The sequence below is a fragment of the Colletes gigas genome, unplaced genomic scaffold (assembly GCF_013123115.1).
Source record: "Colletes gigas isolate AHSC1104 unplaced genomic scaffold, ASM1312311v1 Colletes_gigas_Sc00007, whole genome shotgun sequence".
NCBI classification, from domain to species: domain Eukaryota; kingdom Metazoa; phylum Arthropoda; class Insecta; order Hymenoptera; family Colletidae; genus Colletes; species Colletes gigas.
The window spans coordinates 10,289,755-10,309,598 of NW_025106636.1; the positions used below are offsets into that span (position 1 = coordinate 10,289,755).

Consider the following 19,844-nt stretch of genomic DNA (forward strand, 5'->3'; position numbering starts at 1 on the left):
CTACCAAGACCTACGAGCCCGTTAATTCTTGAAGCTTCCGCAGTTGTGCAGCTCTATCGTTCCAGCGATACGATATCGTTGTAAAAGTTTCATCTAAATTCGTAATTCGCCATTAGGGCCGCCGACGCGGAACGAACCAATTTGGAATCAAACACGACGTCGGGATATCGCGATTTTTCGCTGGCGGTCGGCTTTGCGTAAACGCGCGGTGGGATGTTTTTGCGCGATTGTAAATCGAAACGTCAATAACGCGAAAGCCCGTCTCCCAGACACGTTTCGAGCAACGTCATTATTAATTGAGTTTACGCGTGGGAGGATCGGGCTACGCCGGTCTCGCAGGAATGCGATGATTCCCGTGGCACGTATTTTCCCTATTCGCGTTTACCGGTTTGTTGCCGTGTAATCGTTTTATCGGATTCGTGTCAAGGGTATGAAAAGCGCCCATCCGCCTGCGGTCATTTATTAACGAAACGTAAACGCCGTTAAAAAAAAAAAATACGAGTTCGCGTTTCCGCCACTTGAGCCAATTAGCATTGTTTAATCAATCAGACGTACGAAATACGTTTATAACGAACAAGGGTAGCCACGTTTCGAGTTATCGTCGCCGTTTACGCGTTTTCCATTGAAATATCGAATTTCCCGCGAATTATGTCCGTCAAACATCGACAAATCCGCAAGTTTCGCTCGAAAAGTTCCGCGGATTACGATTGGAACCATAGCGAAATTATGAAAATCGCGGGAGTACGATCCTCGATTGTTCGCGCTACGCGCTGGTCAAGTTTTATTAACAAAGCTGCCTTAACAATTTATCACTAATTTTGGTGTTTCGAAATATGGCCCGAGCGATGGTCGAAATTCATCAAGTAATAGAATAATTGTCAAATATTTATTTCGTAAAATGATTAATGAATAACTTGGCCGTATAGCTATACAAATATAATTTAACATTCGTCTATATAATTTTGGTATCAATAAAATTTAATACGTATAGATCAGTCAGTATGTTCACCAGGACGTTTCTCGATAAACCAATAGTTCATTTTGCGTCGCGCTATACGAATATCAACTCCAATAGTAAAATGAATATCTCATTAACTAGTTCAATATCATCCTCAATAAACAATAAAAGTTAATTAACTAGTAATAAATACTATAATTAACACGCCCCGAATATCAACTAAATTTTCTGCATATAATACGTAACAATAAATGAATGAATATTAATTGCCATATTTCGAAACAGTCATGCAAGGAAGATTCGTTTATTTAGAAGGGAACACGAAAGATGCTTTAACCTTTATCGACCAAGTCCATTAGAAGAACCCGCCTCATTATTTCGATAATAACTCATTACTTAATTGATCTTATACTTGAGACTTTAGATAATCCACCCTGTTAACCTTTCCGATCCGAGCTCGCGCAGGTTAAATGTTTCTACGTAATCTTAAATTGCCTGAAATTAAACAATTAGGGGGTCGGTGAGAGATCCGCGGAAATCCAGATTCAAATCAGGCGATCGAGAAGGCCATTCTACTGGAAAGATTCGATTTAAATGTTATCTTGCATTAATTCAGAAATGTGATAAAGCACCGCTATGCTGAAACCACGCGCCTAATTTTTCCACACACGGTAATTATTCTAGACCTCGAATAAATCGTTCGTTATGCTCGATAATAAAATTGGTCCTGGGAATCGATATCCTAGAATTCTCATTCACGGATTCAAAGAAAATATTTCACGATCTCGTGATTTAATAATTATCTGTGGATTTCCACCTGAAAAGACTACAATATAAATCTAGATTGAAGCTCGACTACAAAGTTACAATCTGAGCAAAATTTGTCGATGATTGGAACATTTATTTCCCACGGGGGAAAAAATGAAAAATGTTCAACGAATAAAGGTCGTTGTAACCGCGACGAACTAAAAAAGTAATATCAGAAATATATATATATATATGTGTACACATATATATTCTGTTTAACGCACAAAGGAAAACCAGAGACGTTGGTAATAAAGCTCGTGATAAAAACTTAAATTGCGATTCATTGCAAGGGATTTCAGGGATTGCTCGGCAATTTTGTTCCGAGATTTTCACCTTTCAAATAACTCGCGCAGATTAAGCGGGATCCAAAGTGGGATGAAAAATTAAGCTTCCAAATTAGTCAAAAGAGGTTTAGTGCTCTCGCCGTTTCGAAGATAGACCGGAGACGGAGTCTTATGGTTTTTGATTTCAATTTAAATGCGGACGGTACGAGGGCAATTTAAGTTCGAGATGACTGCCGCCGGTGAAATCCAAATGAATATGTCCCCGCGCGAAAAAACGAAAATAAGCCACGTATTGCTGATAAATATGCAGTGTCGGGCAATTTAAAAAGTTCGACCAGCCAATTAGCCAAAGAGTATTGCGTGGTTTGTCCATAAATATTACTATAAATAGCAGGTAAGTACATCGTCGTATCGTTGAATATTTCCACGCTATAATATAAACAAATGAATCGGGGACGTCTCTTGTGAAACTGTCATGGCGGATGTCGTAATGGAAAATCGCGATTCATTGTTCCGACGGTGACCAGAACCGCGTGTAAAAAAGAAAAAAAAGCAATCGCGGTTCGAAAACACAATAACGATCTTCGGCGTTCAGAGAAGGCACGACAGAACTATGGCGGACGCAATTCATGTGGAAACACGCGCTCGACCTCAAATAGTGCCCTTACGAACCGAGATCAAAGCGTTTTTTGTCCCTGTCTGCGTTGAATGTCGCGAATGTCTTCGCGAACGAACAATTTCCTGCACGCCGAAATAAAACTCGACGAGCACGCGCGCGACACCGACCTATTTTCGATCGCGATTCAGCCAGCCAGAGGTTAACAATTCCAACGCAAATTAATTGTTTGCACGGCGATAAGAATAGTCTGTTCGTTTGCCGACGTAATTTCGAATTCCTCACAATTATCGAGCACGATAATCCTTTGACAAAAGACAGGTGAAAGGGAGGGGATCGTTCGCGCACGCGCGACGAGAAATTTCCAGGCGAGCAACACGTACAGAAACGAAATTCAAATTTTGTGCAAGATTAGAACCTACCTTCCGTGTTCTCATTAACCTGTCAGTGCTCCACCGACCCTGTATCAAAGGAGAATTTCGTTTTCAGTGACTCGTGGTACGCGTTGCTCCGGATAACGCTCACTTGCCCCGAATACGCGCCGCGATGAAACTCGATCGAACCGATTAAAACGATTTGCGAGTCCGAACAACGAACGAACACGGAGATAAAATGAGAAACGAGCGAAGCTAAATAAATACGGCCTCGTACTTTTTAATAGAGAGAAAGAGAATTCTAATAACGCGATCCGTACGCGAAGGTAAACTGACAAGAGGCCAAGCGAGAGCCGCGTTCGTAGAAAGTAACAAAAGTGAACGCTCACGTGTCGGAAATATCTGGATGGGAACCGCATCCGCGGGGCTCGGTGTGTTCTCGCTGTTATCCAGCCACGCAGGCCACGTTTTTCGTCGCGAAAACCGGATCCTGAGGTCGCTTCGATCGGGATTAATACTCCACAGCTGGGGACGAGTCCAACGATCGAGCACACGAGTACGATCGTTTCTACGTGCGTCGCGCGACTCCTTCCATCTCAGTCTTTCCCACGCGATTTACTGTTCGGGAATCTTCGGCCGTCGTCGACTCCAGTCGCTATACACCGACGCGCCACGCTTGAATTCCGCAGAACGAGACATTTTCTCAACACGTTTCCAACCGATAATTTGTTTGAATTAACTTGAAATTAAACTTTTTCATTTTTGATACAAGTAAAACAGTGCTTACTAGCGAACGAAATTAGTTTTGCAAATGTCCGAGAACACGCAAAATGACCAATTATTAATATTTCGTATTGATAGAAATTTCGTAAATATCAGAGAATAGGTGGAAAAGCGGGAACGAAATTGAAAGTTGTTTCATCGTTTAGGGAGTTTAAAAATATGTTTTTTTTATCGTGCATGCAAAATAATTTCTTCGTTAACCGAATTCTTACACTATCAAATAGTAAAACTAGCAGCTACGTACTAGCATGTGTTGTTTCATGAAGCATCGCGTAACAATAAAAATGCTAACGTGGAAGTAAATGTCGGTTAAAGGAGTAATTAAAAATGTATAATAAAACATTAAATTCTGTGAAAATTGCGCTTTCTAAATGGGGCACGCCGCGTTGGAAGTGGAATTCTCATTTTGAGCATCGGTCGAGGAAACGCATGAAGCCAGAAAGCTAGAAAAAAGACAAAATTCGTTTTGAAGAAGTCCTGTTAAGAAACCAAGTATAATAGCTTATGGTTGCGCAACCGAACTTATGTATGTACACGTACTGGCACATCTGATACGTTACCAGCTGCAATTTTACGATGTTATCGCGACACAAGTGTCAACGAAAACAAAGTATTTAACTTAATAACTATTCTTGAGACCTCGACAGTTGCATCACTCATTCTGCCAAGTTTTCACTCCCGGAAGCCAGAAATCATGTTAAAGATAACAGAATTAATCCGCCGAGTATTTCGGTAAAGATTTTTGAAACGATGGCGATCTCGTAACTTTTAGCCGACAACGGAAGTTGGGTACATTTTTATTTAAACAGCTAGTCTCTAAATTTTCCCCTTTCCATACGGTTTCGTTTGAATCTCGTAATAATAAGTAATTTCTCGCACAGATAATCGTTTAAACAAAAGTTCATTGAGATAATGGGCAACTCTGGCCGCGAGGCCGTGACGTAAAAGCGCAATTTATGAAGCAACTTCATGCATCTTCCTTTGTTCCGCACTTCACGCCACGTATTTCATTTGCAAAGTTAAAATGTTCGTGCAAGTATTTTTCACGATGTTTCGCCGTTGCTTCGTCCCTTTATTCGAATTACAGACGACCGTGCGACAAAAAACTTTTCGAAAACTTCCCGAAATATTTCACCGGTATAAACAGTCGTATTGTTGCCGCCTTTCGGCCCTTTCAACGAGGATAAATGTTTGAACAGAGAATGGCGTAGTTTTCGATACCGTTCCAGCGCTCCGTCGATTCGAAATCATTGCATATTTACTGCCGCTGACAGATTCCTCGAACGACGCTTTTCCTCTCGACGATAACTCCATCGACCGTTATCCGAAATGTTTTTTTTCATTTCGAGTCTCACTATATTTATTAAACCGTACGAAACGCGTCAACATTTTTAATTCTCGCTTTCAAAAGGAATTTTCGGCTATCAATAGGATGTCAGTGACAAAGACATTTGCAAAAATTTAATAAAATTTTACGTGGAAAAACCAACGGGGATCAATAATTTAAAATTTCCAACGAGTGGTTCGCTTCGATCGTCCCTCCGGCTTAATTTATTCAAACTGAAATAATTAATCCCAGCGTATTCAGCGAACTTTTTGCACCGCACGACTTTTTTGCGACGTGTTTATTATACGCACGTGATAATTGTGTTATTTTTCGCGAGTTTACGTTCCTTTCATTTGCTTTCGCAATGGAAACCGTCATACGGAGGATAGAATAATGAAAGAATATTGTACCGTTGCGTGATAGTTACGGTGGCCTCGTTTGAATTAACTACGTTACTTTTGTTTTTAAACAAACGTTAATTCTTAATTATGTATTGCGATTTTTCACGAATTCTTTGCCTCAATTTTGATTAATATTGACACGTATCAATTCTCAAAGCATAAAAATACATTTTGTATCGTACTAATTATCGCTCATTATTCAGCGGAATCCATTATTTGGTCCATCATTATTTAATTATAAGTAGACTGCGGATGTTTATGCATTTATGGGGAATTTTAATTCTCAAGAAACTACAGAATGCACTTAATGTGCAAAAATATAAGAAATACCTAAAGTAAAATACGAATTATTATATTTAAGGGTTGAGACAATCATATACGAAGCTCCCATTTCATTAATTCTATTAATAAAGATATGAATTTACATAAAGATCCGCAGTCTAATTATAAGCCTACTTGATATTTCGAGCCATGGAACTGATCTATCAATGTGGCTGCGTTCCTAATTCTTATCGAAAGATCGTAAATAATAATAGTGATAATAATGGTAAAACAGGTACAAGCTTTATCAGAAATTGATTCTTTTCCTCGACGAATTTTCCATCCGAACATCAAGAGGTTATGGCACCAAAAATTAAAAGCCTCCAGAGGGCGATGGCGATATAGTTTCTGCAGCTACCTGCCCCGCACTTTTATCGCTATTTAGTATTATTTTCTTGCGCGGCGAAGGAATCGAACGTTTCCGCCAGAGATCCTTGTTAACGGAATTCGAATCGAATGGAGCCGAAGCCGAGAGGAAAATGATTTTTTTCCGTACACTTAAATAACGCCCGGGCCGAGCGTGCAACGCTGGTAATGGAATCGAATTGAATCGAGGTGAAATGAACCGGGACAAAAAGAATCGCGTGGCCAGAATAACTTTCTCGGCCAAATATTTTTACTAGTCGATCTTAAGGCCCATTTGCACTTAACGGAATCGCGTAAATCGAATCGAAACGACTTTTCGACTGCAAGGTTGAAACCTACTTCCATCAGAATAGCCAATTAAATCGTCGAACGAAATAAAAATATATTCAAATTGTGCCTGGGTTTCAACAACGATGTAATCGAGCGTATTAATAGTCGTTGCGTATTTCTCCGACTGAAATAGCCCGGCTAAAATTAATCAACCAATTTTATTTTCGTACGGAAAGGGGGAAGGAACGTGTTTCGTCGAGTTGCCGAATAAAATGATCCGTGTTTCGTCGTGATTTCATCGGTTATTCTCACGATATGCGAGGAACGTACTCCCGTAACAATATTCGAGCGTGAAAAAAATATTCGAGTCGCTTCACGTTTCATTTCATTTGAATGCATGAGAAGGAATAATTTTCTCTTCAATCAGATTCGACGTGATTTTCGCTCCGGGCCACGAATCTCTCGGCGAAGGATACTTCGCGGAAGCGATATCGATTAGAACGCAAACGTAGAAAAATATAAATAAAATATTTAAAAAATTTGACTCTTACGAATTTTTACGTAAAAAAAACTCTTCGTTTCGTTTACAACCATAACAAGTTTCCACCGTGAGACATAATCGTCGCGGATAAGAGCTCACGAATTTGTTTATGCCGAATTTGCTTTCCATTCGTCGCGACGCCGGCTTCGAGGTTTGTCGCGTCGTTTCAATTTGATTCGTTTACACGCGAATCGTTCGATCGAAATCTGGTCGCTTCGATTCGAGCGGATTCAATGCAAACGAGTTTCTCCGCCGGAGTCGATCTATCCGACGGCGAAGAAAAAAAGAGGCAACGGAAACGAAATATTGAATTGGAAATACTATCCAGCCTCTCGAGAATCTTGAATGGAATCGATAGTAAATTTTTATGATCATTCTCAGAAGCCCTTGCATGCATAATTGTAGGCCACTCGTCACCTCGGAGAACGGGGCGAAGAAATATGGAAGAACGGAACGAAGAAAATGTCAGACGTAACTTCGAACCGACGCGACTGGGACAATATTACATTATTTTCAGAATTCTTTCGAACAAAAGTCTTGCAAGAAGAACAATTTGATCTGATAAATATTGTATAAAAGATGAGACCTGGAAGGAGAAGCATAAGATATAGTGTATCGTTTCTGATCAGAAACATTACCGAACCAACATAACTGGAGCAATCTTTCCCTGTAACTTTTAACGCGAGCATTGTCTGGAAAATTGTTTCGAAACTTCTCGAGATCGACGAAAGTTTCAAGAGCGTATAAGAATTTTCCTCGGACGATGGTTCGATGAGGCTAAGTGGCCAGTAGGTACCTTGGCGATCGAAACACCCTTAAATCTTGCGTTTCTTAAAAGAACGCGACGCAATTAGCCGGCTCCGCGTTGCTGGTAATTTCGAAATATCTTGGTAAACGGCCGGATCGGTCGTGTAATAGTAATCTGTTCCGTTGGCCTTTCGCGGGGGTCGCTAATTACGTGCAAGATTAATTCCCCGGGCGACCACCGCGGATATTACAGGATTAAGTTGCTCTTTTACGTCATGTTACAGGCAGGAAGCCATTTTTCTTCGGGGGCGAGCTTTCGGGCGAACGCGAAAAGAAAGAAGCGGCAACAACTTCGCGGGAATTTATCGTGTTCTAGCGTTGCAAACGACAATACGATTTCACCGGCGTGGCTTCAAGTTAAATTGGCCCCAACATATTTTGCTCCTATGGCTGTTAGTTGCTCCGCGGCCGTTCCGTTCAAACCCCCCGACCCCCCTTTAGCCCGATTTCACCCTCGTCACGATCGCATTCAAGCCCACCCCATTCTGCCCGTACTTTCTCACCGCGGTTCCCAGTTAGCACACCGTTTCGCTTTCAAGTTGGACGGAAAGTTGCCGCCTTTTTTATTACGTTCGAATTGCCCGATTGCTCTATGAGAAGTTAAACGAGGGCCCGCGGGCCAAGTGGCCCAGGGTTTTATGATCCAACGAGAGCTGCCGCGAAAAATGCTAAAACCGACCGAATCTTCCAGGGCGATGTATATCGGCACCGCCTCGGACCGACTGCGTTATTTCGATCGAACTCGATGGCAGGAAAAAAGCTATCCGGGTGTGGAAGATGAGAAAATGTTCAAAAAATTCTGTCCTTCCTAGCCGAATTTTCCACGAATTAAATTAATTCGCTGGCTTTGAACGATGACTACGCGGTATTTAAATTTGAATACCGCCGACTGTCGACCGCAATTTCTGCGTCGGTTAACTCGATACCGTGAATACACGATCGCCACCCCGCGAAAGAGCACTATTATAAATGTCGAACGGTTGTCAGAATTCCATTTGGAGTCGATCTCGCGTCGCGTTCGCAAAGAAATTCACGCAACGAACGAACTATTGGAAAACAGCGCACCCCACTTCTTGCTGAAATCGAACGGAGTAATAACATTAAACACTACGGTGATTACGGCGGCGCTCTCGCAGCGCGAGCACAAAGAAAATTCGCGTCAAAGAACGGAATAAAGGATTCATTTCAAAAGGAAAAAGTCATCCGGAGTCGAGGCACAGGCGCCGCGCCAGTCAAGGGTGAACAAATAACAGGTATCGGCGATCGTGTGCAACTCTATTCCCCGTATCGCGAATTGGACTGGAGAATTAGGTCGGCCGGCACAAAGGAACGTGCAAATATATTTTTTCCATCGGTTTCCGATACACGCGAATCGGCTTAACGCCACGGCAACCGCCTTTTCACCGTCCGTATGATTATCATTTTCCTTTATGGCTGGCTGGTACCATTGTGTCGCGTTTTCTCCGATTGCACGGAAATGGAAAGCGTAGGACAATTTGGCGTCCTGGAGAGCTCCCGGTGTCGGGTGCATCGACGCTCGTTAATTGTTCTTCGATTAACTTTGCTCGCCTAGGAGTCGGTATTACAGCCAGCGACTCGCGAAAAAACCGACGGCATTCTCGCCCTGAATTTTATTCGATCAGACGACGAATAAAAACTCCGTGCTACGATCCTTCGGAGAAGCTTCGATGTAAAACGTGAATCGAAGAGGGAACGGCTGAAATTCTATTCTCACCCGACGAATACCGGTATTATTTCGGTATTCCGTTCAGGGAATGGTAACAGGAGTGGTTCCAGATTGAAGTGACAAGTCTCCAGGCTCTAATATATAAATTGTAAGTAATAATACCGGTATTATTCGGTATCCCGTGCAGTTAATACTAACAAGAGTCATTTAAGATTAAACTGACGAGTCTCCAGGCTCTAATATATAAATTGTAAGTAATAATACCGGTATTATTCGGTATTCCGTGCAGTTAATACTAACAAGAGTCATTTAAGATTAAAGTGACGTGTCTCCAGGCTCTACTATACAAAATCCAAGTAAAAATACCGGTAAAATACGGTATTATCCGCTTCGGTGTAAGTTACTGCGTCCAACTAGCCCGTCTTACGAAACATTCCTGCCTGTCGAAAGCACGGGTCCGATCAACTTCATCCGAGCAACATTGTCGGATTGCCCAAAGCCTAACGGTTTCCGCCCTTTGAACAAAGTTCCCTGAACGTCTTTGACTACTGGATCTGGTTCCGTTGAACCTTCGGCTACCCTTGCAGGATAATAGAAAGCAACTCTCAGACGTGCGTTCCGGCTGACTCTGTGCGACTTCGCGAGAATTGTTTCGGCCAATTGCCCCGAGCCTAATTGCTCGTTCGTTTCGAAGTTGCGATAACTTCGTCCGCCGGGCATCCCCGATTTTTTCGGCCTCTGTACGCGCTCCGGGGGATTACTTGGCGGCGGTACAGCGGCAACAAAAGGTAGCCGGGCACGGGATTATTAGAAGAAATCGCAACAAAAGCGTAATTCGACGGAATACACCGAATAACTGTGGAACTACTTCGGCGGAGATCAACGGGGGTGGGCGGCGAGAAGAAAATAGCATGGATCGTCATTCGTTCGGGGCGTTATTGTGGTCGGTGCAGCCACCGGGTGTAGGTACACGCGTTACAAACGTGTACGTGTACGCGGCGTAACGTACGAATTCCTTCCGGAGTCGTGGTCGTTCCACTAAATACGCGAGATCCAATTTGGACGAACCCCAAAATTCGAAGAAATAGTGCTTGCATATATGTGCACGTACACCCATGTACGCTGTACCAGCCTTTATGTAAGACATACAGGAGCGTAGCGTTCAATTTCAACCCGGAGCTTCGCCCAAGTATTATCGGTGCCGCTGACTTCGGCTTCTTCGCGGTTTCCCCCATCAACGACCACCCCCCGCGCTCGTCTTCCGAAGACTATTTGTCTACCCACTGAATAGTTCTCAGTTCTCGGACCGAATAAACCCCGAAACCCGTGAGCTAAGGAACCGCGTTTGCGGCTGTTTTATTCTCCCGGTTTGGATGCGTGGTCAAACCGGAAGCAAAACAAATACGTTCGAGTCGAATGGAGGGTAAGATCGAAGGAAAAGAGCTAGCAAAAATACAATTCCTCCGACAATTTCAACCTTTGATTTTTGAAGAATATCCGCGACCACGCGTAGAACCGTGAACATTTTTAAGGAACGAAAACTACCCTCGGAAGCTGGTAAATTCATAGACTTCCTGTATTTGGTTAAACTTTTTCTTCTTATGTATAGGCGAGTTTATCGGGGCGATTCTATTTTCATCTGAAAAGCTCTGCCTCGCGTGCATTTGCATTCTTTGAAGGAAGGTTTCGGGCGTTCCAACGCCACCCCCGGCCGCCACTTCGACTGAATTTCCACGGGGGAAACAAATTATCCCTCGCGCGCTTCAATACGTTCCGCGTTTTCATGAGATTTCGCTAAAATCTAAATTCTGGAGGCGGTCGAAGTGCGAACGAAACAACCTCGGAAATGGGACCACCGATTTTTAACGAACACGTACGAAAACGAAGCTTCATCGATTCGATTAATCGCATTAGCCGTTTTATAAACTAGGATTAAAAGCAATAATAATAATCGAATCTATACGATACATTTTAATTAAATTCCAACAATTCGATACGCCAATGTTTAATCGGATATTTTGTAAGGTGTCGAGTTTCGATAATGATGCTCTTCAAATATTAATATTGTTCGATACCAATTTCGTGGGATACTGAGGTGATGTTTCAAATCTGTCAAAACGGGGGGAAAAAAATATCGATTTGACACTCGAATAGCGCACGAAGACGGAAATACAATTTAAAATCGGTAATTAAAGATGGACGACCGTTGCTTGCTAAATAAAAGTAGGAATTTCGATTATGGGGCGGGAAATTCCAGACGAAGTTAACCGCGTAAATGGAGGTATTACTGTAATCGAAATTATCCAACGACGACTGTTTATCGCGCGTGTTTTGAACGTTGCACGATATCACGTTATGTGGTCGACTTTCGTGTTCGGAAATGCAACGTTGGATTTCCTACGCAACAACATCTAATTTTGAGAAGTTCGGTGTAATATTAAGACCATGTATCCGGTAGCTTTACAACGCTGAAGGTAATATAGTTTAACCTTCTATTGCATAATCTACCAGATTGGAAACCCAACGAAAACACATCCTGTAATATTCACCGGGGAAAGTTTAAAGGACTTGAGCAAAATGTCTTCGCACGGGGACATCCTAACAATTATGCAAATTCGCAAAATTATTTAGTCGAGCATCGGTTCGTTCACGAATATTTAAATAACCAACAAATATATTTTTGCAAGATGAAATCAAAATTGAAATACGCTTGATTTTTGTTAATGGTACACTCAAATTTAAAAACGTAAATATATAACATCGCGATAGAAATGAACTTATTTCTCTAAAGTAAAGTAAATAATCGATAAAGATAGAATTTAATAAAATACTGATAGTGGTGCAATTTGGGGATGCTTGGCCTAAGTAGGGAATTCTTAATCGCATATCGTGGAGGGTATATTGAAAATTTAATAAAGAAGACGTGTTGTAATTCACGCACAATATTTCTAATAATCCTGTATCCAGAAATTCCCTTTCGAAGGCAAATATCCCAGATATTTCACTGATAGACAGTTCGGTAAATAGTCTCTCTCCCTCGTCTGGTGGTTCGCGACGGCGCAGCTATATCCAGGACGCATATAGGTAAGCTTCGAGAGTCAGCCACGTAACTACACAAGATGTTAAACTCAAGGAAGATGAAAGTACAAAGTCTGCTCGTGACGCGAGTCAACTTCAAACAGCTCGAAACGCCAAGATTTCGAGTCAACCGGTCGTTGACAGCTTTGTTACCCGGCACGGTATTCCCGACGCGTACAAAAATACCGTCGCGCCGCAACGAAACGCGCCATTTATTCCGCGCTGTATCCGTTAAATCGAAATTAAACGAAACATTTTACGTTATTTTCTATTACCCTTCCGGACGTTCGAGTCGCCAACGCGCTGCTTTTTTCGATTAAGGTTTACGCTTCGTTAAAATTCGTCCGTGCAGTTTGAAACGCGGAAAATTGGACGATATTTGAAAATCTTTTACTCTTTAACTATCAAGTATAGCAATTTCATATTGTCTACGTACACTTGTTCGCGTTTCATCGAGCTGCAGGAATTTTTTCAAGTAGGAAACGCGAAGAACAATGGAGGCCTGCTTTGACGACTCCGTCTATTTAGTTTTTCTATCGAATATTAGCGAGTTATCGAATCATATTAGAATCGATTTTTGTTTATGGTGAAACTAGGCGTACGCCTTGACTGTGCGCGTAGCACGATGCTAAGCAACAGCAGGAATAAACAAAATGTAAGATAATCTCGCGGGCGATGCCACGTCTGGGAGCGGAGCAAGTGCGAGAACTCGGAAGTTAAAGATAAACAGAATTTACAATGGAAATTCTGTTTCATAATCAGTCTAGTTTTACGAACTTGCTACATATTTTAATCTCGGATTCACGATCTCGGCTAATTCGTGACCCCGTTGCCTCGGCATCAGCTCGCAAAGCACGATAAAATATTCGAATGCTACGATTACACTAGATGGAACTGAATGTTTCTGCTTGCTTTTCCTGTTTAACTTTCGGACGCAAAATTCTCATCAATAAATTAGGATACCCTGACTTGGGACTGTTCGTTACCTTCAAACGATGTCAGTGAAAATGGAAACAATTGTCTATTTTACTCCAAGTTACTGCAGAACATTTCGGAGTTCTTTGGCTATCGTGTTGCAAAGTGTTAGGTAACATCTAGAGACGAAGTGTCCGGGTCAACGGTCGAAACACGAGGCACCAACGATGTCACCTGTTTAACGGTAAACAGGCCGATTTAGCTTGACCTAACCTATCCTACAAATCCTTATTAGAGCGACACTTGGCTAATTGCGTACCAGTTCTATTGTGCAAGAGGCCATGCGGCGGCGTGAAGTGCATTCGAACTGGTACGAGGTTTAGATAAAGCGATAATGAATGGCTCCAGATAACTGTTTATCTCCAACGAAAACTACTCGTTACAAAACTATGCGCAACTACAATTACACGACCTCACGCTGCTTTAACTTTCTATCGGCGATCGCGGTTAACCGGACGCTACTTTTTCGATCCCCCCTTTCGACAGATTCTATACCAGAGACCCAATTACACTAAAATTACGATTATCCAACGTACTCGGGGCTGGGACAATGCCGAATAATTGGACTATACCTACATACGAAGTAATAAAAACGAGGAATTGAACTATTATTATGGGATTTTTCTCACTTTACGGGATTAAGGAACAACTTTTCGAATATTTTTCGAATTTCTACATATTCTTCAATAAAATACGCGACGTTTGTATTTTGAAACATTAAAATCCACCCACCCGTTCAGGTGTTACGATTTTTTAAACATACGCATGACATTTCAGGGGAATCGGAACGTCAGAGTCAGACATTGTATTTTCGGTAAAGAATTTTTTTCTCTAAAATGCGTAGAATTTCGGGGGTATATCTATTGAGAAAAAATGATTTTAATTGACCCCCGCGACTAAAAATAATTTTTCCAAAAAGATTTAAAAATTTTTTTTTCGCCAAAAAATTTGGGACATACTCGAATTTTTTTCTCGAAAGTACGTGGGATTTCAAGGGTATGTCTATTGACCAAAAATGATTGTAATTGACTCCCGCAACCGAAAATAATTTTTTCAGAGTGATTTGAAATTTTGTAATTTCGTCGAAAAATGACCATTAACGACGAGGGAAATTTAACTCCAACTGTTTATAAATTATTTATTTCTGGGAGGATCGATCGGGAGAAAAGTATCGAGTAAAATTCATTCTTTATCCGTTTTGTCGTTCGATCCGTTCGAAGCGAAAAGTATCCATGCAGGTGTAGCGTGACATTTCATGACGGTTTCGCGTGACTATCGGTTATCAACTTTTTGAAATATTGCCATTCGAAGTTAGACATACTCGTAACGAATCGGCGCCGAGATACAAACTTGTGATGCATCGTATAGCTTTCCCGCGAACTTCTCCCGGAGTTCATACACGCCTGCATTCAAAATAGATTTAATTTCTGCGCTCGACGCTGCCAAAAACTGTTCTAATCCTAGATACGTACACGTCACCACCGATTGTAATAACGATCGATCAAAGACTTGACGCCATTTTGTTTGTATCAAAGAAATAGTAAGATTAAATCCTTTTAACGCGAGTACCACCAAGAATTATGGTGTATGCTTGCAAAAATTTAGTCAAATTCGGAGTAAATTTTGTACAATTTTTATTAGAAATTGTAAATTTTGACTTCGATAACTGTAGCGTTAATGAGATCACGTTAGTTTTTAATTCGCGCGATCGAGATCCGGATAAACGCGGCACGGAATTACCAAACTCGTTTCCGGAACTTAACAGCCCCGTAATTTCGAGACAAAAGAGTTGGTTAACGACCTGCGTAGTATCATTGATATTGTCGAGCCACACTTCGGGTTTCCGCGCGTAAAACCGTTAATCCCGGTTCGAGATTAAAGCATGGCGTTCGTTCTTAAATGAAAATACGTCTCGGGGTCTGGCAAACAATCGGTCGGGACATTATTTTTCCGTTCTACTTTCCAGCGGCATCGAGACGGTTGCTATGAATACACATTTCAATAATAAATCCGACGTAATTAAGATTGTTCTGCGTCGCTCCGCGAAATTCGTTGTCTTATTCAAGACTATAGCTACGGCCTGTTAATTCCATGAGAAGGGAGCACAACGGTGACATGAAAAAATGAACTTGCGCGTATCTCTCTAGCAGCTTTGCTTTTCAATTATTCAATCCCAATCTTTCCGCGAGATAAAAAAAGGGGCCTAAGAGAGAAGACTGCGGAGAAGAAAGTGAAGACACGGGGATATAAAACATCGAAACGGGGGGTTTAAAGATCAGAAGGAAGTAAAGAAACGGGTTGAGCGTGAGAAACTATCGAAAAGAGGAACAACAACTGAAAGAAATTGTCTTTCTATCTGTTACTAACTAGTATGATCCCTTATCAAACACTACGAACGCCTATTCATATTAATTCTATAGACTGACGCAAACTTAGGGGAATAATAATCCAAATTTAAATTACTATACGTAATAACTGTGTTAAATACAAATTGTTTCTTCAGTAGTACCTGGAAAAGAAGCTTTCGTTTTTCGAAAATATCGGAATAAAATATCAGCATGTACAAAGTTCTGTTAATTGCCTGGAAAGTTTTGTATTTTTACATCAGACTTTGATTAATTATTACACGCTGGGAGTGCCGGTGTACTTCACATCTGTCCAGGGGAAATTAATTCTCACGGTACAGCGAGAAAACAACCCTATCTATCATAGTTAGATATCTAGAGAAATTGATCAATTACTTACACTTACGTTCGGTCCGCCTTCCGTCATCGTGGTCGAGTTTCTCCGGTGATGTTCTTATTAACAGGAATGCACACACCTTTTTTCTTGCACATTGCAGTTTGCACTTCCGTTTTTTTTTCACTTTCCTATCCCCTCGATTGCTTTAACTATCGAATCTCATTGGTCAACGACTTCTTCGGGGATAATATTACCGTAACACGCTGTTGGTGACAAAAAGTGAAGAATAGTAACGGTACAAAACTGTCGAGCAATCGATAGTGAATAATACTTTGCTGAGGAACGATTTGCAAAATTGTACATTTTCGCGGGTACGAATTCTGTTTGCTTATTACATAATTTTAGGCAGATTCGGACTTTTTACAGCGACCCCACCCTCCCGCCTTCCATAATTCTCCTCTTCCCCAGAGATTATTTCAGTCGAAAGAACGCAAGTCGGGCGAAATGAAATACAACTTCTTACTTGGAACGAATTTCTTCATTAATCACGGAAGTTCTGAATTATCTTTTTTTTTTTTCTCTCCGTAGAGCTCTGCGAGCCCTTTAAGTTTTATGATAATTAACGAGAATCGGTACCCGAGGCATCCCGGTGGTATATGAGAATTATCCTCCATTAGAGCAGCGTGTTTCGCAAAAAATCGTAATTAATAATCGAAAGAAGGACAGTAGAATGAAATTTCTGTATCTGTAACATGCTGACTGACATAAACTAATAATCGAATAGCCACGTAAATGAAAAATAAAAATATTTCGTGATTAAAAAAATGCTTCTTTTGCAACTCGATGCTAATAAAATTATGCTTGATATCTTCAGCGAACATTCGTTAATCTTTTCTCATAATCGAGTAAAGATTGCTATCAAAGAGCTCCGCCAACAATTTTAATCCGTTTTAAATGATTTATTCGAACCCCTCGTCCCTTGCCTGTAGCAATTATCGCGTAATTATTTTTTAATCTCCATGACTCGCTTGTTGGATTAGACTGTTAATCCTGTTTGTGACACGACAAAGCATCGCTAATAAAAAGAATTAAGGATTGTTTACGAACGTGGAAATATTAACCCTTTTGATACAAGTTAAAAAATTCGATGACATCGTGTATAGTTTTTGTACGAAGTAGTTTTTCATAGAACTACTTCGCGTATTCCTGGTGGACAAATGAAAGATAAATTACTCGTAAATATAATACGTTAGTTAATTCAGCATTTAAATCCAGTTGTAAATCGATTGTTTATCAGAAGATAACGATGCTAATCGAAACCAAGATTAACCATTTAATTGGACGCGAAAAACACAAGATAATTTTGTATTAATCTCGTTTAGCCTGCGCGTGCAATATTTCTAACAAATCTCAAGATATCGGACGAGCAGTTAAAAAATTATCTTCGGTTTCCAACGAAAACAAACTTTTTCCTCGTTAATTGGGTAAACATCATTTGTCAATGTTAAGAAGAAAGCTTAACATTCATATTGGAAATGTACGTCTAGCGAAATTGCATCGTTAAAAACGTTGTTCCGAAAAAAAAATTGTTTCTTTTTTCTGCTTTTTAAATTCAACGTATCCATGAAATAGGTATCATTCGTTGTTATACAGATTTTTCGTTAATTAAGAGAAAAATGTACGTAACGTTTATTGATTCTACGTTTCGACTGTGTGAATTTTCGGGAGTGCAATATTTTTAAAATTAGAATATAAAAACCAGTATTTCGTACGATAATATGAAACATTCATATATATACATATTGCGTGCAGATTGCATAATCTAAAATTCGATTGTCGTGCATTTTACACTTTTAATCCTTACAATTTTGCATTTAATTCCAATAAAAACGTTTAAATATAAAGTTTATATATTCACTCTCGCTATATTACTACGTTTCAGTGACCTAATTTTAACAACATCGTACGATAATGTGTGTAGAAAAATTGCCGCGTAAACCATAATCTCGAGTCTAGGTTACTGACCGCGCGACGAGCCAATCGACCGGTTCGATTTTTATTCGCTGTACTTAAATCTTTATTTGTTCGTTGATCAAATATATAATGTAAATTTCTTATACCTTGTTTAACGACGAATGAACGACGATGCGAATGGAAATTGGGTCGTTCGGCTTGCAAATGATTTTTCAAACTTTTCCAATTCGATTTCCTAATTACGCAGGCAGCGTTTCTAGCATTCTTCGCGAATGTCTATCGGCGCGACGGCGCATGCGCCGGGTTTACGCATAGATGCGCCCTGCAAGACCGATAAAGGAAAGAAGGGAACGAGTTAATAAGCGATTCCTCGGCTAGGGGGACGAGGGGGGCGTACATGGAAGCGCGGGAACGGAGAGAAAAGAAAAGAGAAAACGTGGCCGACGCGGTGGATTTGCGTTCAAGGAACGTCTCGGGACACACGACTGGTACGTGCGGGGTATCGGTGCCTTCGACGATTGCGAAACATCGCTTGGCAAACTTCTACGAGGCTTCGTTAAATTTGTATACGCTCAACGTACGGCCTGTTACGATGCGATTTCTCTACCGACGAAAAAGAAATTCCGCTGGTCGCGCTTCCACCGCTCCTCGAATAAGTCGTCGTTTACCGATACCCAGAGATCATTTCACGAGCAACGTCTAAACAACATTAATTACACTTTTTATCGCCGTTACGTACCGTCGAGTCTTTCTTTCTCTATGCTCCCCGAGTGCGGATCAACTTTTTCATCGGTCCCTGTGCACGGAGAAACGAACGGACTTCAAACACCTCGAGTCAAAAGACAGCCTCTTCGATTCGCACTCATTTTCTCCGTGATTACATCGAGCCTCTCGCGAGACTCTCACTGACGATCATCGGAACACGTTTCAACGAATCGTATCGACGACGGTTATCGATAATCACTGGATTTTTAAATCGGAACGCGTCGATCAGATCAACGGGCGTTTTATCACTGTGTCGTAAATACATGCGCGCGATACGAACGGCTCAAAGACGATTTTTTTATTGAGAACCAGAGTACGTAAACAAAAATAACGCGAAGCACCGAGCGGACAGCGACGAAAGATCGTCCAGCTTCGACGGCCGACGGCGTACTAATAACGAACCGGGTGGCCATGGAACGCCAGAGAGTCTGCCTTACCGGCGCAAGCGTCTCTTGGAAGGAAGCGCAGATCACTGATACCAACACAACAGAACCCGAGAGGGATACCACGCCGCGAACACACATCGATTGTATAGATACCTGTTGAATGCACGAGCCGCTGCCACGTTGGCGGTCAACTGAATCGAAAAGGGGCGAACGAACCAATGGAAAGGGTACAACAACCTCCACCGATCGAGATCTACAGCGATTAGCTAAATTTGACGGATTTTAAGCCCTAAATTCAAATGCTTTTTACCTCACTCCCCCATTGTCACTTAAAAAACAAGCAGTTTTCGATTCTCAAACATTCGAATAAAATTTCTCCCACTTATACTAATTTTTATCATTTATTTAAATCACGTACAGTAAAGTGAGTGTAATCCAAGTT

The 19,844-nt window shown here is 41.2% G+C and overlaps 1 protein-coding gene across 7 annotated transcripts in view; it reads right to left on the reverse strand.

The window, feature by feature from the left end:
- The window catches only part of LOC122396135 (venom dipeptidyl peptidase 4-like), a 203,844-nt gene extending 184,454 nt beyond the window's left edge, over nucleotides 1-19,390 (reverse strand). Inside the window, exons 1-2 of one of the 7 annotated variants that reach the window (XM_043394279.1) lie at nucleotides 18,991-19,390; nucleotides 16,347-16,540 (exon numbers count right to left, since the gene is read on the reverse strand). In XM_043394279.1, the coding sequence (XP_043250214.1) occupies nucleotides 16,347-16,367 (21 nt within the window). In that variant the 5' untranslated portion in view covers nucleotides 16,368-16,540; nucleotides 18,991-19,390. Of the gene's footprint in view, nucleotides 1-3,087; nucleotides 3,127-3,428; nucleotides 3,605-16,340; nucleotides 16,541-18,397; nucleotides 18,526-18,832; nucleotides 18,923-18,990 lie in introns of those variants that run through there. The other 6 variants (XM_043394276.1, XM_043394278.1, XM_043394277.1 and 3 more) reach the window with 6 other exon arrangements.
- Between the last annotated feature and the right edge of the window lie 454 nt (nucleotides 19,391-19,844).